The following is an 18,023-nucleotide window of genomic DNA, read 5'->3' on the forward strand; positions in this document are numbered from 1 at the left end:
CCCACCTCCCACCCCCACCCCCACCCCCCCCACTCCCCCAACCCCCCTGCCCACCATCCTGACTGGAAAATATAATCGGCCGATCCTTCACCGTCGCTGGGTCAGAATCCTGGAACTACCTCCCTAACAGCACGGCGGGTGTACCTACACCTCGGGGACCTCTGCGGTTTCAAGGCCACCTTCTCAAGAGTCTCACCTCCACCTTCTCAAGGGGCAATTGGGGATGAGCAATGGATGCTGGGCCTATAGAGCCAGCGACGCCCCTGGAGGAACAAAAAGCGGGGAAAGGGATGGAGTCACCAGCTCACTGTTTGGCGGAGGCTGATTTGGTCAAGTCCAGGCCAAGCCATACTCTATGGGGGGGGGGGGGGGGGGCAATAAGGGACTGAGGCGGGGAGGAAGGGGGGCTGAAAACAAAATAGAGGTGAGGGGGGTGGGAGAGAATTGGGGGTAGCAGGAAAGAAAATTGAAGTGGTCTCCATGGAAACGAGTGGCAAACATTATTTACATATACACAGATCTCTGACGTTGTCATATAATATATTAATACAAGACGTTTTAATTAGAATCAAGTACTATATAAGCCCCTTTCAGTTTTTAAAAAAAAAACGGAAACCTGTCTTTCTGTTTCTCAGCTTCTTCTTTCTCTCTTTTTTTTTAACCCACTTTCTGGAGGTTTGCCGCGCGGACCCCCTGCTCGTAGGTGATCCGCTGGCTGATTAAATACTGCGCCGCCTGGGTTGCTGCCGCTGTGCCCGTGATCGTCACCTTGCGATTCCTGGTGCCGGGAATAAACTCGCCCTTTTTGGAGATCTGAATCCGGGCGCCAGTCAACTCCTGGTACTCGACCAGCGTCTTCCCGCCTTTTCCCAAAATGGCGCCCACCAGGTTCTCCGGCACCGCGATCTCCACCACGTCCTTGGAGCCCTCGCCCAGCTTCTCCGCGGCCAGGATGGAGCCGGCCGCCAGCGGCGAGGCCGCGCCGAAGTAGCCGTTGGTGGCGGCGGCCAGCGAGCCCAGCGAGAAGGTGCCCATCGCGCTGCCGGGCGCGTTGCCGCCTCCGCCGCCCGAGGCCTCGCTGGCGTAGGAGGCCAGCAGGTTGGCGGCGGCGGCGGCGGCCGGGTTGGCGCTGGCCGCCACGGCGGCCAGGACGCCGGTGGCGGTGGCCGGGTTGAGGCCCAGGCCGAGGGAGTTGGTGTTGTATCCGTAGCTGGCCAGTGTGTTGAGCGCCGAGCTGATGGCCAGCAGGTCGTTGCCGGTGAAGCTGGACAGGCCGGTGGTGAAGCCCGCCACGCCGGCCAGGTTGGCGTGCCCCAGCAGGCCCGCCGCAGAGGCCGCGGCCGGCAGCACCTCCGTCGAGTTGGCGTACGGGGAGCCGGTGGGGTTGGAGTTGGCGACGGGGCCCGAGATGTTGGCGTAGCTGATGTTGAGGCAGCTGCCGCTCTGCGGGTCCTCCTGGATCTTCTGGACGATCAGCTCCACCGCCTTGCGGTTCTGCTCCGCCTCGCCGCTCACCGTCACCACTCGCTCCTGCAGGTTAATCCCTTCCGGCTTCTGGGAGAGCTGGACCCAAGCCCCGGACTGTTCCATCACGGCCTTCACTGTGGCTCCGCCTTTGCCGATGATCAGACCTGCTGTGCTGTTCGGAACAATCAATTTCGCCTGGAAGACAAAGCAACAAAGACCACCTGTTAGAATTCCCCAAGTGACTCCTTCCCAGAGGCCGGAGTGTGGCCATGCGCTGAGCAGCCCCCCCCCCCCCCCACTGACCCCGCGGAGGCGACGGGGCCTTCTGGACCCACCATTGTCAATGATGTTTTCTCTTTTAAAGCACCCCACTGTGCCGGGGAAACTATGCGGCGGGGATGCGCCATTGGTGTGAACGGCGGAAAATTCCGGCCATTGAGTTTTACAGCATAGATAGAGGCCGTTCGGCCCATCGTGTCTGTGCCGGCCATCCAGCACCTATCCATTCTAATCCCATTTCCCAGCACTTGGTCCGCAGCCTTGTGTGCCGGAGAGCTTCAGATGCTCATCTAAACGCTTCATAAATTCCCGCCTCCACCACCCTTTCAGGCAGCGAGTTCCAGATTCCCACCACACTCGGGGTGAGAATGGTTTCTCCTCACATCCCCTCTAAATCCTCTGCTCCTTACCGTAAACCTACGCCCCCTGGCTATTGACTCCTCAACCACTACTTTCCTGGGTGGAAGAACCACCCCGAAGCCCGGGGGTACTTTATCTTCAGCTAAATCGGCAGTCGGGGAATCAGGAGGGGTGAATCTCGGGGGAAGTTAAATACAGCAGGCTGAACAACCAGCTTCGCGCCCGATTCTGCCCTTTTCCCAAAGAGCGAGACAGGTTAAAATGCAGTTTCCTCCTTCACAATGTGGTCTCAGCGGGGAAACCCTGGCTTCGGAGTGTGATGTATGTTGAAATTTCAGAAACATTGCATTGAAGGTATTTGGTCCTGTAAGGGTTAAATGTCTGGGTTTGTGTCTTTAAGGAATCCGGGTTTGAAACATTTTTGGAGCTGGGGTGCAATTAAAGCATCGTAAAAGCTCAGGCTAATGGAGCTTTGTCTGGATTAAGGGGGTTCCCTGTAGACTTAATTAGATTTCAGCTTGGGAGAATGATGCAATTAATGGGAGGAGCTAAGGTATCAGGCATTTTGCAGAAACGCAGTTCAGTTAAAGAGTCAAGCATCTGCTCCCACTGCAGTTTAGTTAAAGATCTGTCTGTAGACAGATTAGCAGTTTCTTTCCAAGCAGTTCAGAATTGTGCAATTGGACGATGAGCTGCAACACGCTGAGAAATAGCTTCTGAATCTAGAATTTTACAGTGCAGAAGGAGGCGATTCGGCCCATCGGGTCTGCACCGGCCCTTGGAAAGAGCACCCTACTGAAGAAAGACAGCCAGAGTTCCTGCCTGGTTCTGACAGGAGTCAGATCTTTTCTTTAAAGCAGTGCAAAAAGATCTCTCTTTCTCAAAGTAGAGTATCCAGACATGGACAACATTGTTAAAGGGGTAATTGTAGCTATTTTCTGGTGTGATGTTAAAAATATTTTAATACTGTGTTAGTAATAAAGTTTGTTTTAATCTATCATATCCCAATTTCTCCGTGAAATTATTCCTGGAGCGAAGTATCCTTTCCTCACAGTCTTACAAAATTAAAATAAAATATTGGGGTTTCTGTCCAGTATCCGAGCCACTGTTCGGGTCTGGTTTGGGGTCGTAATTGGAGTCAGAAAGTGGTGGGTTGACAGGAACATGGGAGGGGGGTCCTACACCAGGAGATCGAGCACAAGAATGAAGCTGTGCGGTAATGAGGGAGGGCAGCACTGTCGCGATTGCTGACCCTCAGATACCATGTTACATTTCCCTCTCATATGGACAGGAAGGACCCCCAAAGGCATCAGAAGAGCAGATGGAGTTATCCCTCGTGACCTTGTCAATATTTATCCCTCAACGATGGCTCATCGCACAAAGCACCCCTTCTCGCGCCCCCTCCTCCGCAACCACATCCCACCACCCTTCCCGATGTGGGGGGATCTGGAAAATCGCAATTACAGACCAACTGATTCATGACATGCAACTCTGGTCAGGGGCATTCCCGAGAATGAAACACATCATAGAAAAACCACGTTCTAACCATCCTGTGAGTGTTTGACGGGGACAGTGTAGAGGGAGCACTACTCTGTATCTAACCCCGTGCTGTACCTGTCCTGGGAGTGTTTGATGGGGACAGTGTAGAGGGAGCTTTACTCTGTATCTAACCCCGTGCTGTACCTGTCCTGGGAGCGTTTGATGGGGACAGTGTCGAGGGAGCTTTACTCTGTATCTAACCCCGTGCTGTACCTGTCCTGGGAGTGTTTGATGGGGACAGTGTAGAGGGAGCTTTACTCTGTATTTAACTCTGTGCTGTACCTGTCCTGGGAGTGTTTGACGGGGACAGTGTAGAGGGAGCTTTACTCTGTATCTAACCCCGTGCTGTACCTGTCCTGGGAGTGTTTGATGGGGACAGTGTAGAGGGAGCTTTACTCTGTATCTAACCCCGTGCTGTACCTGTCCTGGGAGTGTTTGATGGGGACAGTGTAGAGGGAGCTTTACTCTGTATCTAACCCCGTGCTGTACCTGTCCTGGGAGTGTTTGGTGGGGACAGTGTAGAGGGAGCTTTACTCTGTATCTAATCCCGTGCTGTACCTGTCCTGGGATTGTTTGATGGGGACAGTGTGGAGGGAGCTTTACTCTGTATCTAACCCCGTGCTGTACCTGTCCAGGGAGTGTTTGATGGGGTCAGTGTAGAGGGAGCTTTACTCTGTATCTAACCCCGTGCTGTACCTGTCCTGGGAGTGATTGATAGGGACAGTGTAAAGGGAGCTTTACTCTGTACCTAAACCCGTGCTGTGCTTGTCCAGGGAGTGTTTGATGGGGACAGTGTTGAGAGAGCTTTACTCTGTATCTAACCCCGTGCTGTACCTGTCCTGGGAGCGTTTGATGGGGACAGTGTCGAGGGAGCTTTACTCTGTATCTAACCCCGTGCTGTACCTGTCCTGGGAGTGTTTGATGGGGACAGTGTAGAGGGAGGTTTACTCTGTATCTAACCTCGTGCTGTACCTGTCCTGGGAGTGTTTGATGGGGCAGTGTAGAGGGAGCTTTACTCTGTATCTAACCCCGTGCTGTACCTGTCCTGGGAGTGTTTGATGGGGACAGTGTAGAGGGAGCTTTACTCTGTATCTAACCCCATGCTGTACCTGTCCTGGGAGTGTTTGATTGGGACAGTGTAGAGGGAGCTTTACTCTGTATCTAACCCCGTGCTGTACCTGTCTTGGGAGTGTTTGATGGGGACAGTGTAGAGGGAGCTTTACTCTGTATCCCACCCTGTGCTGTACCTGTCCTGGGAGTGTTTGATGGGGACAGTGTAGAGGGAGCTTTATTCTGTATCTAACCCCGTGCTGTACATGGCAATCAGGTACTTAATTAGATTGCAGGAAGGGGGCTTCCCCAGTTCCCCTCCTGAGCGAGGGTGTCTCCCCCCAGTTCCCCTGCAGAGCCTATGTTACCCCAATCATGTTTGCCTTTTGAGTTCCGAATTGCGACTGCCTCCCTGAATCGGCCTGGCACCCATTAGTTACGGGATGAGGCCCTTAAGCAAGCATTAGTTGCCCAATTTCTGGACGGATTGGGAAGGTCATTCCATGTGCATTCTAGCGGCAGATTTGATTGGGTTAGAGGGCGGGGACCTCACCGGGGGGGGGGGGGTTGGCGATGCACCGCGGCAGTGAAATGACCAAATGTGTCTGTCTGTAGTAAATGGGTCTGGAGCTCTCAGGGCCGGACGTTGCCCTTTGACCCAGGAGCTGGTGGAGCAGCTCTGCCTGTAACGACTGCGGCCACTGGAGGGAGCAGCTGGCATTTTGAATCTCCCAGGCAGATGGAGCTCCAGAAATTGCGTTAGATTATTTAACCACCCCGGGAACGCCACAGGCAAACAACACGGGAAGACAGGATTATCAGGAGTGTTGGGAGAGAGCTTACTGAATTTAGCCAAGGGAAGCAACTGGATTAGCAGCAGTGAGCTATAAAGACTTGTATTTAGATAGCGCCTTTCATGACAGCTTTACCGTCAGTCACGTTCTTCCTAAAGTTCTTTCTCAGCATTGACCCTCGGGAGTCACCACCGTCCTCCAGTCTGACAAACGACCCCTCGTTCGCTGCCCTTCAGTCAATTTTTAATCTAAGTTGATACTGACCCTCCTGTTCCTGTGACAGTTCTACGGCCAGTCTTTAAATACAGCTCCCACTGAATCCCCTTCACCAATCTTCTCTGTTACTTCAGCAATTAGATTAAGCAAGCCTTTTGCAAATCCGATGCTGGCTCTCCTTAACTAACTCAGAATTCCCCGAGTGAACATTGACTTTTTTCCCTCATTACGGTTTATGAAACCTTACCTGCCACAGGTGTGACCTGGGCCGCAAGCCATATTGGACCAGGTGACTTATCTACCCTCAGCAGAGCCAGCCTTTCCCATACATCCTGGGTGGGATTCTGCGTAGCCCGATGTCGAAATCCTGTTCGCCGATTGGGCGGAGAATGGATTTCCACGCCGAAATCGGGGCCGGCGGCGTTTTGACGCAGTCAGCCACGCCCCGCCCCCTCCAAACTGGCGTCACCGCGACACGCGCCAGCGGCGCTGTTTCGACGGCACTGCCGCATCATCGGCCGGCGCTCCGCCCCCGACGGGCCGAGTTCCCGATGGCGCGGGCCGCGTGTGGTCTCAGCGCTCGGCAACCCGGCCAGCTGACTGTGTCCAGCGCCGCCACACTTAGCCGGGATCCATGCCGCTGGCTGGGGGGTGGGCTGTGGGGTCGCGGTTGGTGGGTTGGGGTGGCACACGGCCGGCGCCATGTTGTACGGCACGACCGGTACAGGCCGTCAGCCGTGCGCGTGCGCGGCCCAGCCATTTCCTGGCTATTTTTGCCGTGGGTGGCGGGAGTTTCAGTCGGTGCCAGTGCTCGCCCATCACCGGTACCGGAATCGGTGAGGGTTTCACGCCGATTATTTGGCCGTGAAAGTCCACGCATGCTCCGCTAGCATCAGCACTTAAGTCTCCCAAACGGAGAATCCAGTCCCCATCTCTCAATGTTCACCCTAACCGCCCCATTTCTTCCTGATATGTTAGACCCTTCTTTCTTGGAAAACACTGATACAAAGTGCTCATGAACTATTCCAGCCTGCCCTGTGCCCCGATATGCCACTCTCTGTCGGAAACAGGACCCACATTCACTTCTTAATACCCACTTACTATTTACATCCTGGGTAGAATAGGTAAGGATACATAAGAACTAGAAGCAGGAGTAGGCCATCTGGCCCCTCGAGCCTGCTCCGCCATTCAATGAGATCAAGGCTGATCTTTTGTGGACTCAGCTCCACTTTCCGGCCCGAACATCATAACCCTTAATCCCTTTATTCTTCAAAAAACTATCTATCTTTATCTTAAAAACATTTAATGAAGGAGCCTCTACTGCTTCACTGGGCAAGGAATTCCATAGATTCACAACCCTTTGAGTGAAGAAGTTCCTCCTAAGCTCATAGAATGTTTTTGTTGACTGCCATTCTCTTCTCGTGCTCTCTCTCTGCGCTAATTTAGTTTGCCCTCCGCTTCCCCTCTCAGCTAATTGAATTTGGCCGGCCAGGTTCTCACTCAAAGAATTGACCTGACTTGCATTTGTTTGTTCCATTATAATCTCCATCTCTCTCAGCATCCAAGGAGTTCTGGTTTACATTTCAACCTGTTGGCATGAACCCAGCCTGTATCTGAAGCATCTCTTTAAAGTTCGCCCAGACCTTCGTCTCAGTCTGGGTCGCTTCTCATCCCAGTGAAATTAGCCCTCTTCCAACTTAAATGTTCGACTTTAGGTTGCTCCTAGCCCTAATGTGAACCTTATGATGTGATCACTCTTACCCAAGTGCTCCCCCACTGACGCTTGGCTTACCTCATTTCCCAGTCCCAGCAATGCCTCCTTTTCTGGTTGGACTGAGAACATATCGACCAAGGAAATTCTCCTGAACACATTTCAGAAATACCTCCTCCTCCTACCAGTTATGCGCACATTATCTCAATCGATAATTAGGCACTCTCGCTACGCACAGACCGATAGAATACTCCCAGTAACACGATTGCACCTTTTTTTTCTTCTCTGAATGTCAGCAATGGCTCAGTCATCTCGTCCCGGAGTCACAAGGTTCTGGGTTCAAGTCCCACTCCAGGACTTGAGCACCAAGTCCACGGCCGACACGGCGAGTGCGGTACTGAGGGAGCTCTGCACTGTTGGAGGTGCCGTCTTTCGGGTGGAAGATTCCATGAAACTATTTCAAAGAAGAACAGACCTGGTCTCCTGACCAATATTTATCCTCCGTGGGCGGCACGGTAGCACAGTGGTTAGCACTGTGGCTTCACAGCACCAGGGTCCCAGGTTCGATTCCCCGCTGGATCACGGTCTGTGCGGAGTCTGCATGTTCTCCCCGTGTCTGCGTGGGTTTCCCCCGGGTGCTCCAGTTTCCTCCCACGAGTCCCGAAAGACGTGCTTGTTAGTTGAATTGGACATTCTGAATTCTCCCTCCATGTACCCGAACAGGCGCCGGAATGTGGCGACTAGGGGATTTTGACAGTAACTTCATTGCAGTGTTAATGTAAGCCCGCTTGTGACATTAATAAATATCATTATAGATTATTACAAATGCACATCGTTCTTTCAAATCTAACCAAATTGATTCTGTCCCCGCCCCCTCAAGCCATCCCCTCTTCATCACTACAATCTCTTACTCCAACATAAGTACTTGCCAGCCCATAAAATAGAAGTATAGAATCCCTACAGTGCAGAAGGAGGCCATTCTGCCCATCGGGTCTGCACCGACCCTCTGAAAGAGCACCCCACCCCGGCCCACTGCCTTGCCCTATCCCCCGTAACCCCACCTAACCTGCATATCTTTGGATGGTGGGAGGAAACCGGAGCACCCGGAGGAAACCCACGCAGACACAGGAGAGAAGGTGCAGACTTCACACAGACAGTGACCCGAGGCCAGAATTGAACCCGAGTCCCTGGCGCTGTGAGGCAGCAGTGCTAACCACTGTGCCGGCCCAACATCCCTTTTTATTTTCCCTGTGTTCAAACCGCAGTCCTCACCTTTTCTTCACCCCTTTTCCATCGACTGGGCCCGTATTCAGTGGAATTTAGGAGAATGAGAGGGGAGCTCGGGGGTGGGGGGGTCTAGAACAAGGGGTCACAGTCTCGGGATACAGGGTGGGCCATTTAGGATTGAGATGAGGAGAAACCTCTTCACTCCGAGGGTAGTGAAGCTGTGGAATTCTCCACCACAGAAGGCTGTGGAGGCCGAGTCACTGAATATAATTAAGAAGGAAATAGATTTCTTCCCAATTAAGGGGCAATTTAGCGTGGCCAATCCACCTAATCTGCACACATTTTGGGGTTGTGGGGGTGAGACACTGGAGAGAAAGTGCAAACTCCACATGGACAGTGGCCCAGGGCCGGGATTCGAACCCGGGTCCTCAGTGCCGTAGTCCTAGTGCTAACCACTGCGCCACGTGCCGCCCTGAGAAGTAAATAGATTTCTAAACTCGCTGAGGTGTCAAGGGTGTGGTAAACCGCTGTTACTGTATTGTATATATTGTTTGTTGTCTCTGCTGGCTCCGCCTGTAGCTCCTCCCCTCAGGCTCTGTATAAAGGTGGCCGACCTCTGGCCCTGCCCCAGTTCAGGATCAGTTACCAGCAGGTTCCCGTTTAGCTTATTAAAGCCACAGTTTCGTTCCACAACTCGTCTTTGTTGTAGTTGACGGCACATCAAACGGGCCTGGGGAGATCTCTGGGAGTCGGGCGCTGAGACAGGAACAGCCATGATCATGTTGAATGGTGGAGCAGGCTCGAAGGGCTGAATGGCCTCCTCCTGCACCTAGTTTCTACTGCATCATATTCCCACAATACGATTGGGTAGCTCACCACCCTTGACACTTTGTGAGTTTATGTGCATTGTCGACCTGTCTCTGTATTCTCATAGTCCCATAGTCTCATAAACGGCAGGGGCTGTTTAGCACACTAGGCTAAATCGCTGGCTTTGAAAGCAGGCCAGCAGCACGGTTCAATTCCCGTACCGGCCTCCCCGAACAGGCGCCGGAATGTGGCGACTAGGGGCTTTTCACAGTAACTTCATTGAAGCCTACTCGTGACAATAAGCAATTTTCATTCATTTCATTTCACATCTGCCTAATATCATTCCTTAGTACTGTTCCAACACACTCATTTTATCCATTTTATTCCTCTGATAAACTTATCTAAAATGGTGCTCATTTTAGTTTAAGCGGTTCCCAACCAAAACTGGTTTACCTTCCTACGAGGATATCAGCCGCAGTCCTACGGAGATACAACCCATCCCTTTTAAATAGACGCTTCCTGCCCCAGAACTGGTCTCAATGCCCCGAGAATCTTAAGCCCTCCATCCTGTACTAGGCCTCAAACCCGTGCATCCACTGTCCCTCTCTCTACCCTGGCAAGTGTGTGTGGCGCGGGGAGCAATCCAGAGCTTACGACCTTTCTTCATCCCTCCATTTCTCTCTCTCTTTTCACATCCCATCTGCAGCTTTCTCCCACAGTTTCAGGCCAGCGGCTGAACGTACTGGTCATCAGGGCGAAGGTTTTTGTTTTGAGAGAGGGCTTTCGTTATTGCTGTGAACGTCGGGATAGCGATGCCTCCATCGCAACCTGTTACTCACCAGCGTGAGCAGTGCTGGGAATGAACAGAGGGCGAAAGACAACACATGGTTCCTATTGAACGCAAAAGAATTGTTTACCTGGTGCTGGGGTCTGACAGTAAACTGATATCGCTAAATAAATCCCAGTAAAGATCCGGGCGCAGGAAGCAAAGGCTTCTTGTTGCCGATTCCACAAGTCCGACAATCCCTCGGGTTTATGAAATAGAAATAGTTTCTCTCTCTCTCGCTGTCAAGGTCAGAGAAACTTTCCATGCACAGGACATTGTCCCAGAAAAGGCTTACAAACAGTTAACCTAATGTAGGTTTGCAACCTCACCAGGGATTGTCAAGACACGGCAGTCGAAGACACGGAACTGCTAGTGGAAGGAGCACGGTGTTCCCAGTCGGAAGAGAGCCCGGGACCAATTAATGCTGCTTCACCAGAGGCTAGTTACAGACTTGCTTGCCACTCACAAGCTATCCAGATGTTCACTTCCCTCACCCGATTATAAGGGGGGCATTGTCAAGGTGGCAGGATCCATGCCTATATCCACAAGACCATAAGACATGGGAGCAGAATTAGGTCATCGGGCCCATCGAGTCTGCTCCGTCATTCAATTATGTCTGATGTGTTTCTCATCCCCATTCTCCTGCCTTCTCCCCATAACCCCTGATCCCCTCATTGATTAAGAATCTACCTATCTCTGTCTTAAAGACACTCAGTGACTTGGCCTCCACGGCAATGAGTTCCACAGATACTAAGAATAACCTTTATTGTCACAAGTAGGCTTACATAAACACTGCAATGAGGTTCCTGTGAAAACCCCCCTCGTCGCCACATTCCGGCGCCCCACGGAGGGAGAATTCAGAATGTCCAATTCGCCTAACAGCACGTCTTTCGGGACTTGTGGGAGGAAACCGGAGCACCCGGAGGAAACCCACGCAGACACGGGGAGAACGTGCAGACTCCGCACAGACAGTGACCCAAGCCGGGAGTCGAACCTGGGACCCTGGAGCTGTGAAGCAACAGTGCTAACCACTGTGCTGCCGTGATTTACCACATTCTGGCTGAAGAAATTCCTCCTCATCTCTGTGTTAAAGGATCGTCCCTCCAGTCTGAGATTGTGTCCTCTGCTTCTAGTTTCACCTACCCGTGGAAACATCCTCTCCACGTCCACTCTATCCAGGCCTCGCAGTATCCTGCAAGTTTCAGTAAGGTACACAGGATGCCGGCCCATCACTTCTGGGTACAGACTAGGAGGAGGGCAGTGATCAGCCCCTTCATTCCGCCTCCTGTCATTCAGAATTGGGGCAGGACGCTATGCCGCCCATCGTGGCCGCACCAGCCCTCCAAATGAGCATTACACTGTAGCGCCATTTGGCTGTGCCCCTGCACATAGAAACAATCTAATATAGAATTGTTACCAAATTAATTACATTTAAATTCCCCCAGCTGCCGCGATGAGGTTTTTTTCTTCTTTTCTTTCGCGGGATGTGGGCGTCGCTGGGCCGGGCCCAGCATTTGTCGCCCATCCCTATTTGCCCCTTGAACTGAGTGTCTCGCTCGGCCATTTCAGAGGGGCCGTTAAGAGTCAACCACATTTCTGTGGGGTCTGGAGTCACGTGTAGGCCAGACCGGGTAAGGACGGCAGATTTCCTCCCCTAAAGGGGCATTAGTGAACCAGATGGGTTTTTACGACAATCGACGATAGTTTTATGATGATCATCAATTCCAGCTTATTTTTTTACATCAAATTGAAATTTCACCATCTGCTGTGTATGTGACAGACAAACAGACACACACATACACACACACGCATGTACAGACACACACACATGCACATACACACACACACATGTACAGACACACACACATGCAACTACAGACAGACACACATGCACATACAGGCAAACAGATACACACGCATGTACAGAAACACACACATACGCATGTAGACACACACACGCACAGACAGGCACACACGTGCACATACAGACAGACAGACACACACACGTACAGACAGACACACACACATACAGAGACGCGCACGTACAGACAGACACACATGTGCACATAAGTACAGACAGACACTCACATGCATACAGACAGACACACACACACACAGACAGACACATGTGCACATAGAGACAGACACACACACATATGCACATACAGACAGACACACACACATACAGACAGGCACACACTCACAAGCACATATAGACAGACACACAAGCACATATAAACAGACACAGACACATGCACATACAGTCAGGCACACACATGCACATACAGTCAGGCACACACACATACAGACAGACACACACACATACAGACAGACACACACATGCACATACAGACAGTCACACATATGCACATACCGACTGACACACACACGCACATGCAGACACACACACACATACAGACACACATGCACATACAGACACACACAAATGCACATAGACATACACAAATGCACATAGACATACACAAATGCACATAGACAGACACACACACACACATGCACATAGATAGACACACACATACAGACAGACGCACACATACAGACACACACATACATACACATATAGACAGATACACGCATGCACATACAAACAGACATCTGTCTGTATGTGTATGTGTGTCTGTTTATATGTGCGTGTGTGTATCTGTCTATATGTGTATGTGTGTGTCTGTATGTGTGTCTGTCTGTATGTGTGTGTCTATCTATGTGCATGTGTGTGTCTGTCTGTCTGTATGTGCATTTGTGTGTGTCTGCATGTGCATGTGTGTGTGTCGGTCGGTATGTGCATGTGTATGTCTGTCTGTATGCGTATGTGTGTCTGTCTGTATGTGTGTCTGCCTGTATGTGCATGTGTCTGCCTGTATGCATACAGGCAGACACATGCACATACAGGCAGACACACACACATACAGACCGACACACATACGCATACAGACAGACACATACAGATGCACATACAAACAGTGACACACACATACAGACACACACATGCAGGCAGACACACACACATACAGACCGACACACATACGCATACAGACAGACAGACAGACATACAGACACATACAGGCAGGCACACACACACATGCACATACAGACACACACACACACATACAGACACGCACACACATGCACATACAGACAGACACATACAGGTGCACATACAAACAGTGACACACACATACAGACACACTTTCCTGTAGGGGTGAGGGCGACTGGATAATATCCTGGACCAGGATCACCCCCGATCTATTTGTCCTCCCGGGCTCACGGGTGCAGAGGCCACTGGTTGGAATCAGTAAACTGTGAACAGGTCATGGGTTGGACGCTGGTCTGGCTCAGCTATTGGTTGGTCACATTCTGAAAGGGCGAACAGAAGAAGCAGGGATTCCTCGCCCCGCTGTCTCTGTCCACCTAGGGGTGAGCATACCACAATGTCAACGTGACCCCGCTGTCTGAACAATAACTTCCATTTCCCTGGAGCCTTTGACACGGTAAAAAAAAATGTCATGGGGGTTTACAGGAGCGTTATAAAACGAATCAACAAACCGCAGAGAAGATATTAAGCTAAATGGTCAAACATCTCACCGGCGAGATAGGTTTTCGGTTTTCAGAAGCGGGTTATAGGGATCGGGTTTTGGGAGGGAATTCCACAGTTTAGGGCAATGGCCGACTTATTAAAATCGAGGCCAGGTTTCCAGGGTGGGGGGAGCCGGACTCTAGGAAGCTTGTGGGGGCTGGAGGGGGAGGGGTGAATTGGGAAGGAGGACGGGTGGGGGTGAGGTTGGGGAGAATTTGAAGATGAGACGAGGATTTTAAAATGGAGGGGCTGCTGAATGAACGGGCTGCCATTGTAGATCAGCGAATACAAGGTTGGTGGGGAGCGTGGGTGGTGGGGGTGAGCGTGGCGGGGGGGGGGGGGGGGTGGGGGAGAGGATGCGGCCAGCAGGTCCTCGCCTTTTTTTTTGTCTAATCTCCTCAGAAGAAACTGGAACATTGCGCGCAAGCATTGGTTCCCATGAGTCCCTGTTGCCGTGGAGACTAAGCTGCTTTTTCACACAGAGCAGAATGGGCCTGGAAGATTGAATTCGGCAGGAGGATAATGCTGCTACGAGGGGAGGGGGCCTGCGTGTGTGTGCTGGGGTTGGGGAGGGGGGGGGGGGGGGCTGGGTAGCCATGCTGCACAAGGCTCCAGAGAATCAGCGCATCGAGTTTATTGTGCGGCGCTCGAGAGGCTGAGCGACAAAGGGGACAGGCATTCGAACGGGGGCATTTTCAACCTCAAAGCCGGATTCTCTTCCTCATCCTTCGCCCAAGCGTCCGTGCCGCCGTCTTCTCCACGTGGGGCTGCATTGTTCAGCCTTGCAATCCTCCATCTTGTACATTCTCACCCACTTCCTGTTCCCCTCGTCCCTTCATCCCAGACATGGCGGCCGATGTAAGACCATAAGACACAGGAGCAGAATTAGGCCACTCGGCCCATCGAGTCTGCTCCACTATTCAATCATGGCGGATATTTTCTCATCTCCATTCTCCTGCCTTCTCCCCATCACCCCTGATCCCCTTATTAATCAGGAACCTATCTATCTCTGTCTTAAAGACACTCAGTGATTTGGCCTCCACAGCCTTCTGCGGCAAAGAGTTCCACAGATTCACCACCCTCTGGCTGAAGAAATTCCTCCTCATCTCAGTTTTAAAGGATTGGCCCTTTAGTCTGAGATCGTGTCCTCTGGTTCTAGTTTCTCCTACAAGTGGAAACATCCTCTCCACGTCCACTCTATCCAGGCCTCGCAGTATCCTGCAAGTTTCAATAACATCCCCCCTCATCCTTCTAAACTCCAACGAGTACAGACCCAGAGTCCTCAACCGTTCCTCATACGACAAGCTCTTCATTCCAGGGATCTGGTTGGCTGGGCGGCTGGTTTGTGATGCGGAGCGAGGCCAGCAGCGTGGGTTCAATTCCCCGTACCGGCTGAGGTTATTGATGAAGGCCCCGCCTTCTCAACCTCGCCCCCCCCCCCTTCTCCTGAGGTGTGGTGACCCTCAGGTTAAATCACCACCAGTCAGCTCTTCCCCCCTCAAAGGGGAAAGCAGCCTTTGGTCATCTGTGATTGAGGCGATTTTACTTGACTATATTCATACCCGCTTCCCATTCTCCTCGACATTGGCTCTAAAGTCGAGGAAGTGTGGGTAACGAGGCAGCAACTGTACTCATAGCAAGCTCCCACAAACAACCAACGGCAAGGCGCAAGCCGGGAGAGCGATGGAAATCTCCCTACGTGCCTGGATGAGCCAAGGCCCCGACAACGCCCAAGAAGGCAATGCCAACCGTGAAACCAGGGGATTGTCGCAGCAAAGCCCCATCCGGTTCATGAATGTCCTTCGGGGGAGGAAATCTGCCGTCCTTACCCGGTCTGGCCTACACGTGTCTCCAGGCCCACAGCGAAGGTGTCTTCACTGACCTCGCGAGCCACTCCGTCGCGCGAGGACTGCCGCAAAACCTGGAATCCCCAACGGTCGCAGCGGTTCGCAAAAGGGCCGCTCGCCGCCCCCTTCTCAAGGGCAATTGGGGATGGGCAACAAACGTTGGCCTTGCCAACGGTGGCCACAAAAAAAAAAAAAAATGACTTCCAAACTTTGTGGGACGGTAACGAGCTGGAGACGGTGCCCAACGGCGAGGACACGGGAGGGATGCTGGTGAAGACCAAGGCAGGGATGGAAATGACTGGAAGGGAAGGGCTGGCCAGAGGGCCGGGGGACACCCTGGCAAAGGTGAATCATAGAATTTACAGGGCAGCAGGAGGCCGTTCGGCCCATCGAGTCTGCACCGGCCCCTGGAAAGGGCACCCCACCCATGTGAACCCGCATCGGAAGATCGGCAACATGGGAAAGAAAGGAAGGGATGGAATTACTCGGGGAAAATGAAACGGCAATCAGGGAAGTCAATTGTATTATTGACTCTGAAAGATTTTAATCTCATTTGCTGTGACTCTTACTGTGCAGCTTGGAACCTGATCCCTCCATTGGCAGTCAATTTATTTACCATTGCGGGCCTGTCAAACATCCCCTCTGTCTGCTGGGCCCCGTGTAAAAGGTTGTCGGGAGTGTCCAGACAGTGTCAACATCAATATCCACAGCGCCTCTATCTCTGTCTGCCCCCCACCCCCCCCCCCCCCCCCCATGTACACGTGCTTGTAAATAATTCATTAGCCACCCTTGGTTCAACCTGGGTTAGGTTACAGGCAGTGAGAGCAAACTAGAAACAGGGAATGGGGTCAGAGAGAGAGAGAGATAGACAGAGAGAGACACACACAGCCTGCGAGAAGGGAAAGAAATAAGGGCAGGAGGCCATGAAATGAAAAATGAAAATCGCTTATTGTCACAAGTAGGCTTCAATGAAGTTACTGTGCAAAGCTCCTAGTCGCCACATTCCGGCGCCTGTTCGGGCAGGCTGGTACGGGAACTGAACCTTGCTGCTGGCCTGCCTTGGTCTGCTTTGAAAGCCAGCGATTTAGCCCAGTGTGCTAAACCAGCCCCTACGTGGAGGAAAATGCGGCCAGGGCAAAAGGGAGGGAGGCAGAAGATAAAGGCTGAGCCAAATGAAAAAGGCAGGAGGGGCTTTCACGTCAAGGTGATGAGGAAGTTGAGAATGAGAGGGCAAGGCACTACAGTAGAGAAAGAGTGCATCAGTGCAGACGGATCTGGGTGTCCTTGTGCATGACTAACAAAGGGTGAGCAAGCAGGTACAGCAAGTAATTAGGAAGCCACTGCAAGGGGAAAAGCAGCAGGGGACCCGGGTTCAATTCCCAGCTTGGGTCACTGTCTGTGCAGAGTCTGCACGTTCTCCCCGTCTCTGCGTGGGTTTCCTCTGGCTGCTCCGATTCCCTCCCACAGTCCAAAGATGTGGTTAGGTGGGGATAGGGCGGGGGACTGCACCTAGGTCGGGTGCTCTTTCAGAGGGTCAGTGCAGACTCGATGGGCTGAATGGCCTCCTTCTGCACTGGAGAAATTCTATGGTTGTATGGTGTGTGTGTGTTGGGAATGAACCTCAATGTTAATACTGGGGAATGTCTTACTGTGATGCCTCAGTAGTCAAATAGTCACAGGTAAGACAATGATGGGAACAAAAACAAGGTACTGAAGGAGATGTGACAGCACGTTCTGAAGCAGTAGAACAGCACCGTTCAATCCCAAACTGCTTTATTGCAGCCAACTTGTGAGGTGCAGTCACTGTTGCAATGTAGGAAATGTGGCAGTCATTTTGAGCACAGCAAGATCCCACACATAATGAGATAACCAAACGAGGGATATGTCTGGTTTGGAAGGAGTTCAGGGAAGGTCCACCATGATGATTCCTGGGATGAAGGGGTAATTTTAGGGCGAACGTTTCATCAGATAGGGCCGATACTCATTGGGATTTAGACAAACGATCTTAGAAGGCGATCTTATTGAAACGGACAGGAAAGTGGACTTGAGGCTACAATCAGATTAGAGATGGTCTTTTCGATTGGCAGAGCAGACTCGAGGGGCTGAATGGCCTCCTCCTGCTTCTATTGCTTATGCGCTCATATAAATCACAGTAAGAAGAGACAGAAAAAGAACCATGGGCGCACAAACTTATTAATGAAATGTGAAGTCGGTCAGGGAATATGAAAGTCAATTTCATCACAAATACAGGGGAACTCAATGGATCGCACACTCCGCAGGGTGGGTAAACTCAACGGTATCACAG

At 51.9% G+C, this 18,023-nt stretch overlaps 1 protein-coding gene across 1 annotated transcript in view; it reads right to left on the reverse strand.

Moving 5' to 3' along the window:
* Positions 1-376: 376 nt before the first annotated feature.
* Positions 377-18,023, reverse strand: part of LOC140402386 (RNA-binding protein Nova-1-like) — a 43,722-nt gene continuing 26,075 nt past the window's right edge. The window contains exon 2 of the mRNA XM_072490126.1: positions 377-1,662. Within this exon, the coding sequence (XP_072346227.1) occupies positions 658-1,662 (1,005 nt within the window). The 3' untranslated portion in view covers positions 377-657. The remainder of the gene's footprint in view (positions 1,663-18,023) is intronic.

Source organism: Scyliorhinus torazame, chromosome 25, assembly GCF_047496885.1.
Source record: "Scyliorhinus torazame isolate Kashiwa2021f chromosome 25, sScyTor2.1, whole genome shotgun sequence".
Lineage (NCBI taxonomy): Eukaryota > Metazoa > Chordata > Chondrichthyes > Carcharhiniformes > Scyliorhinidae > Scyliorhinus > Scyliorhinus torazame.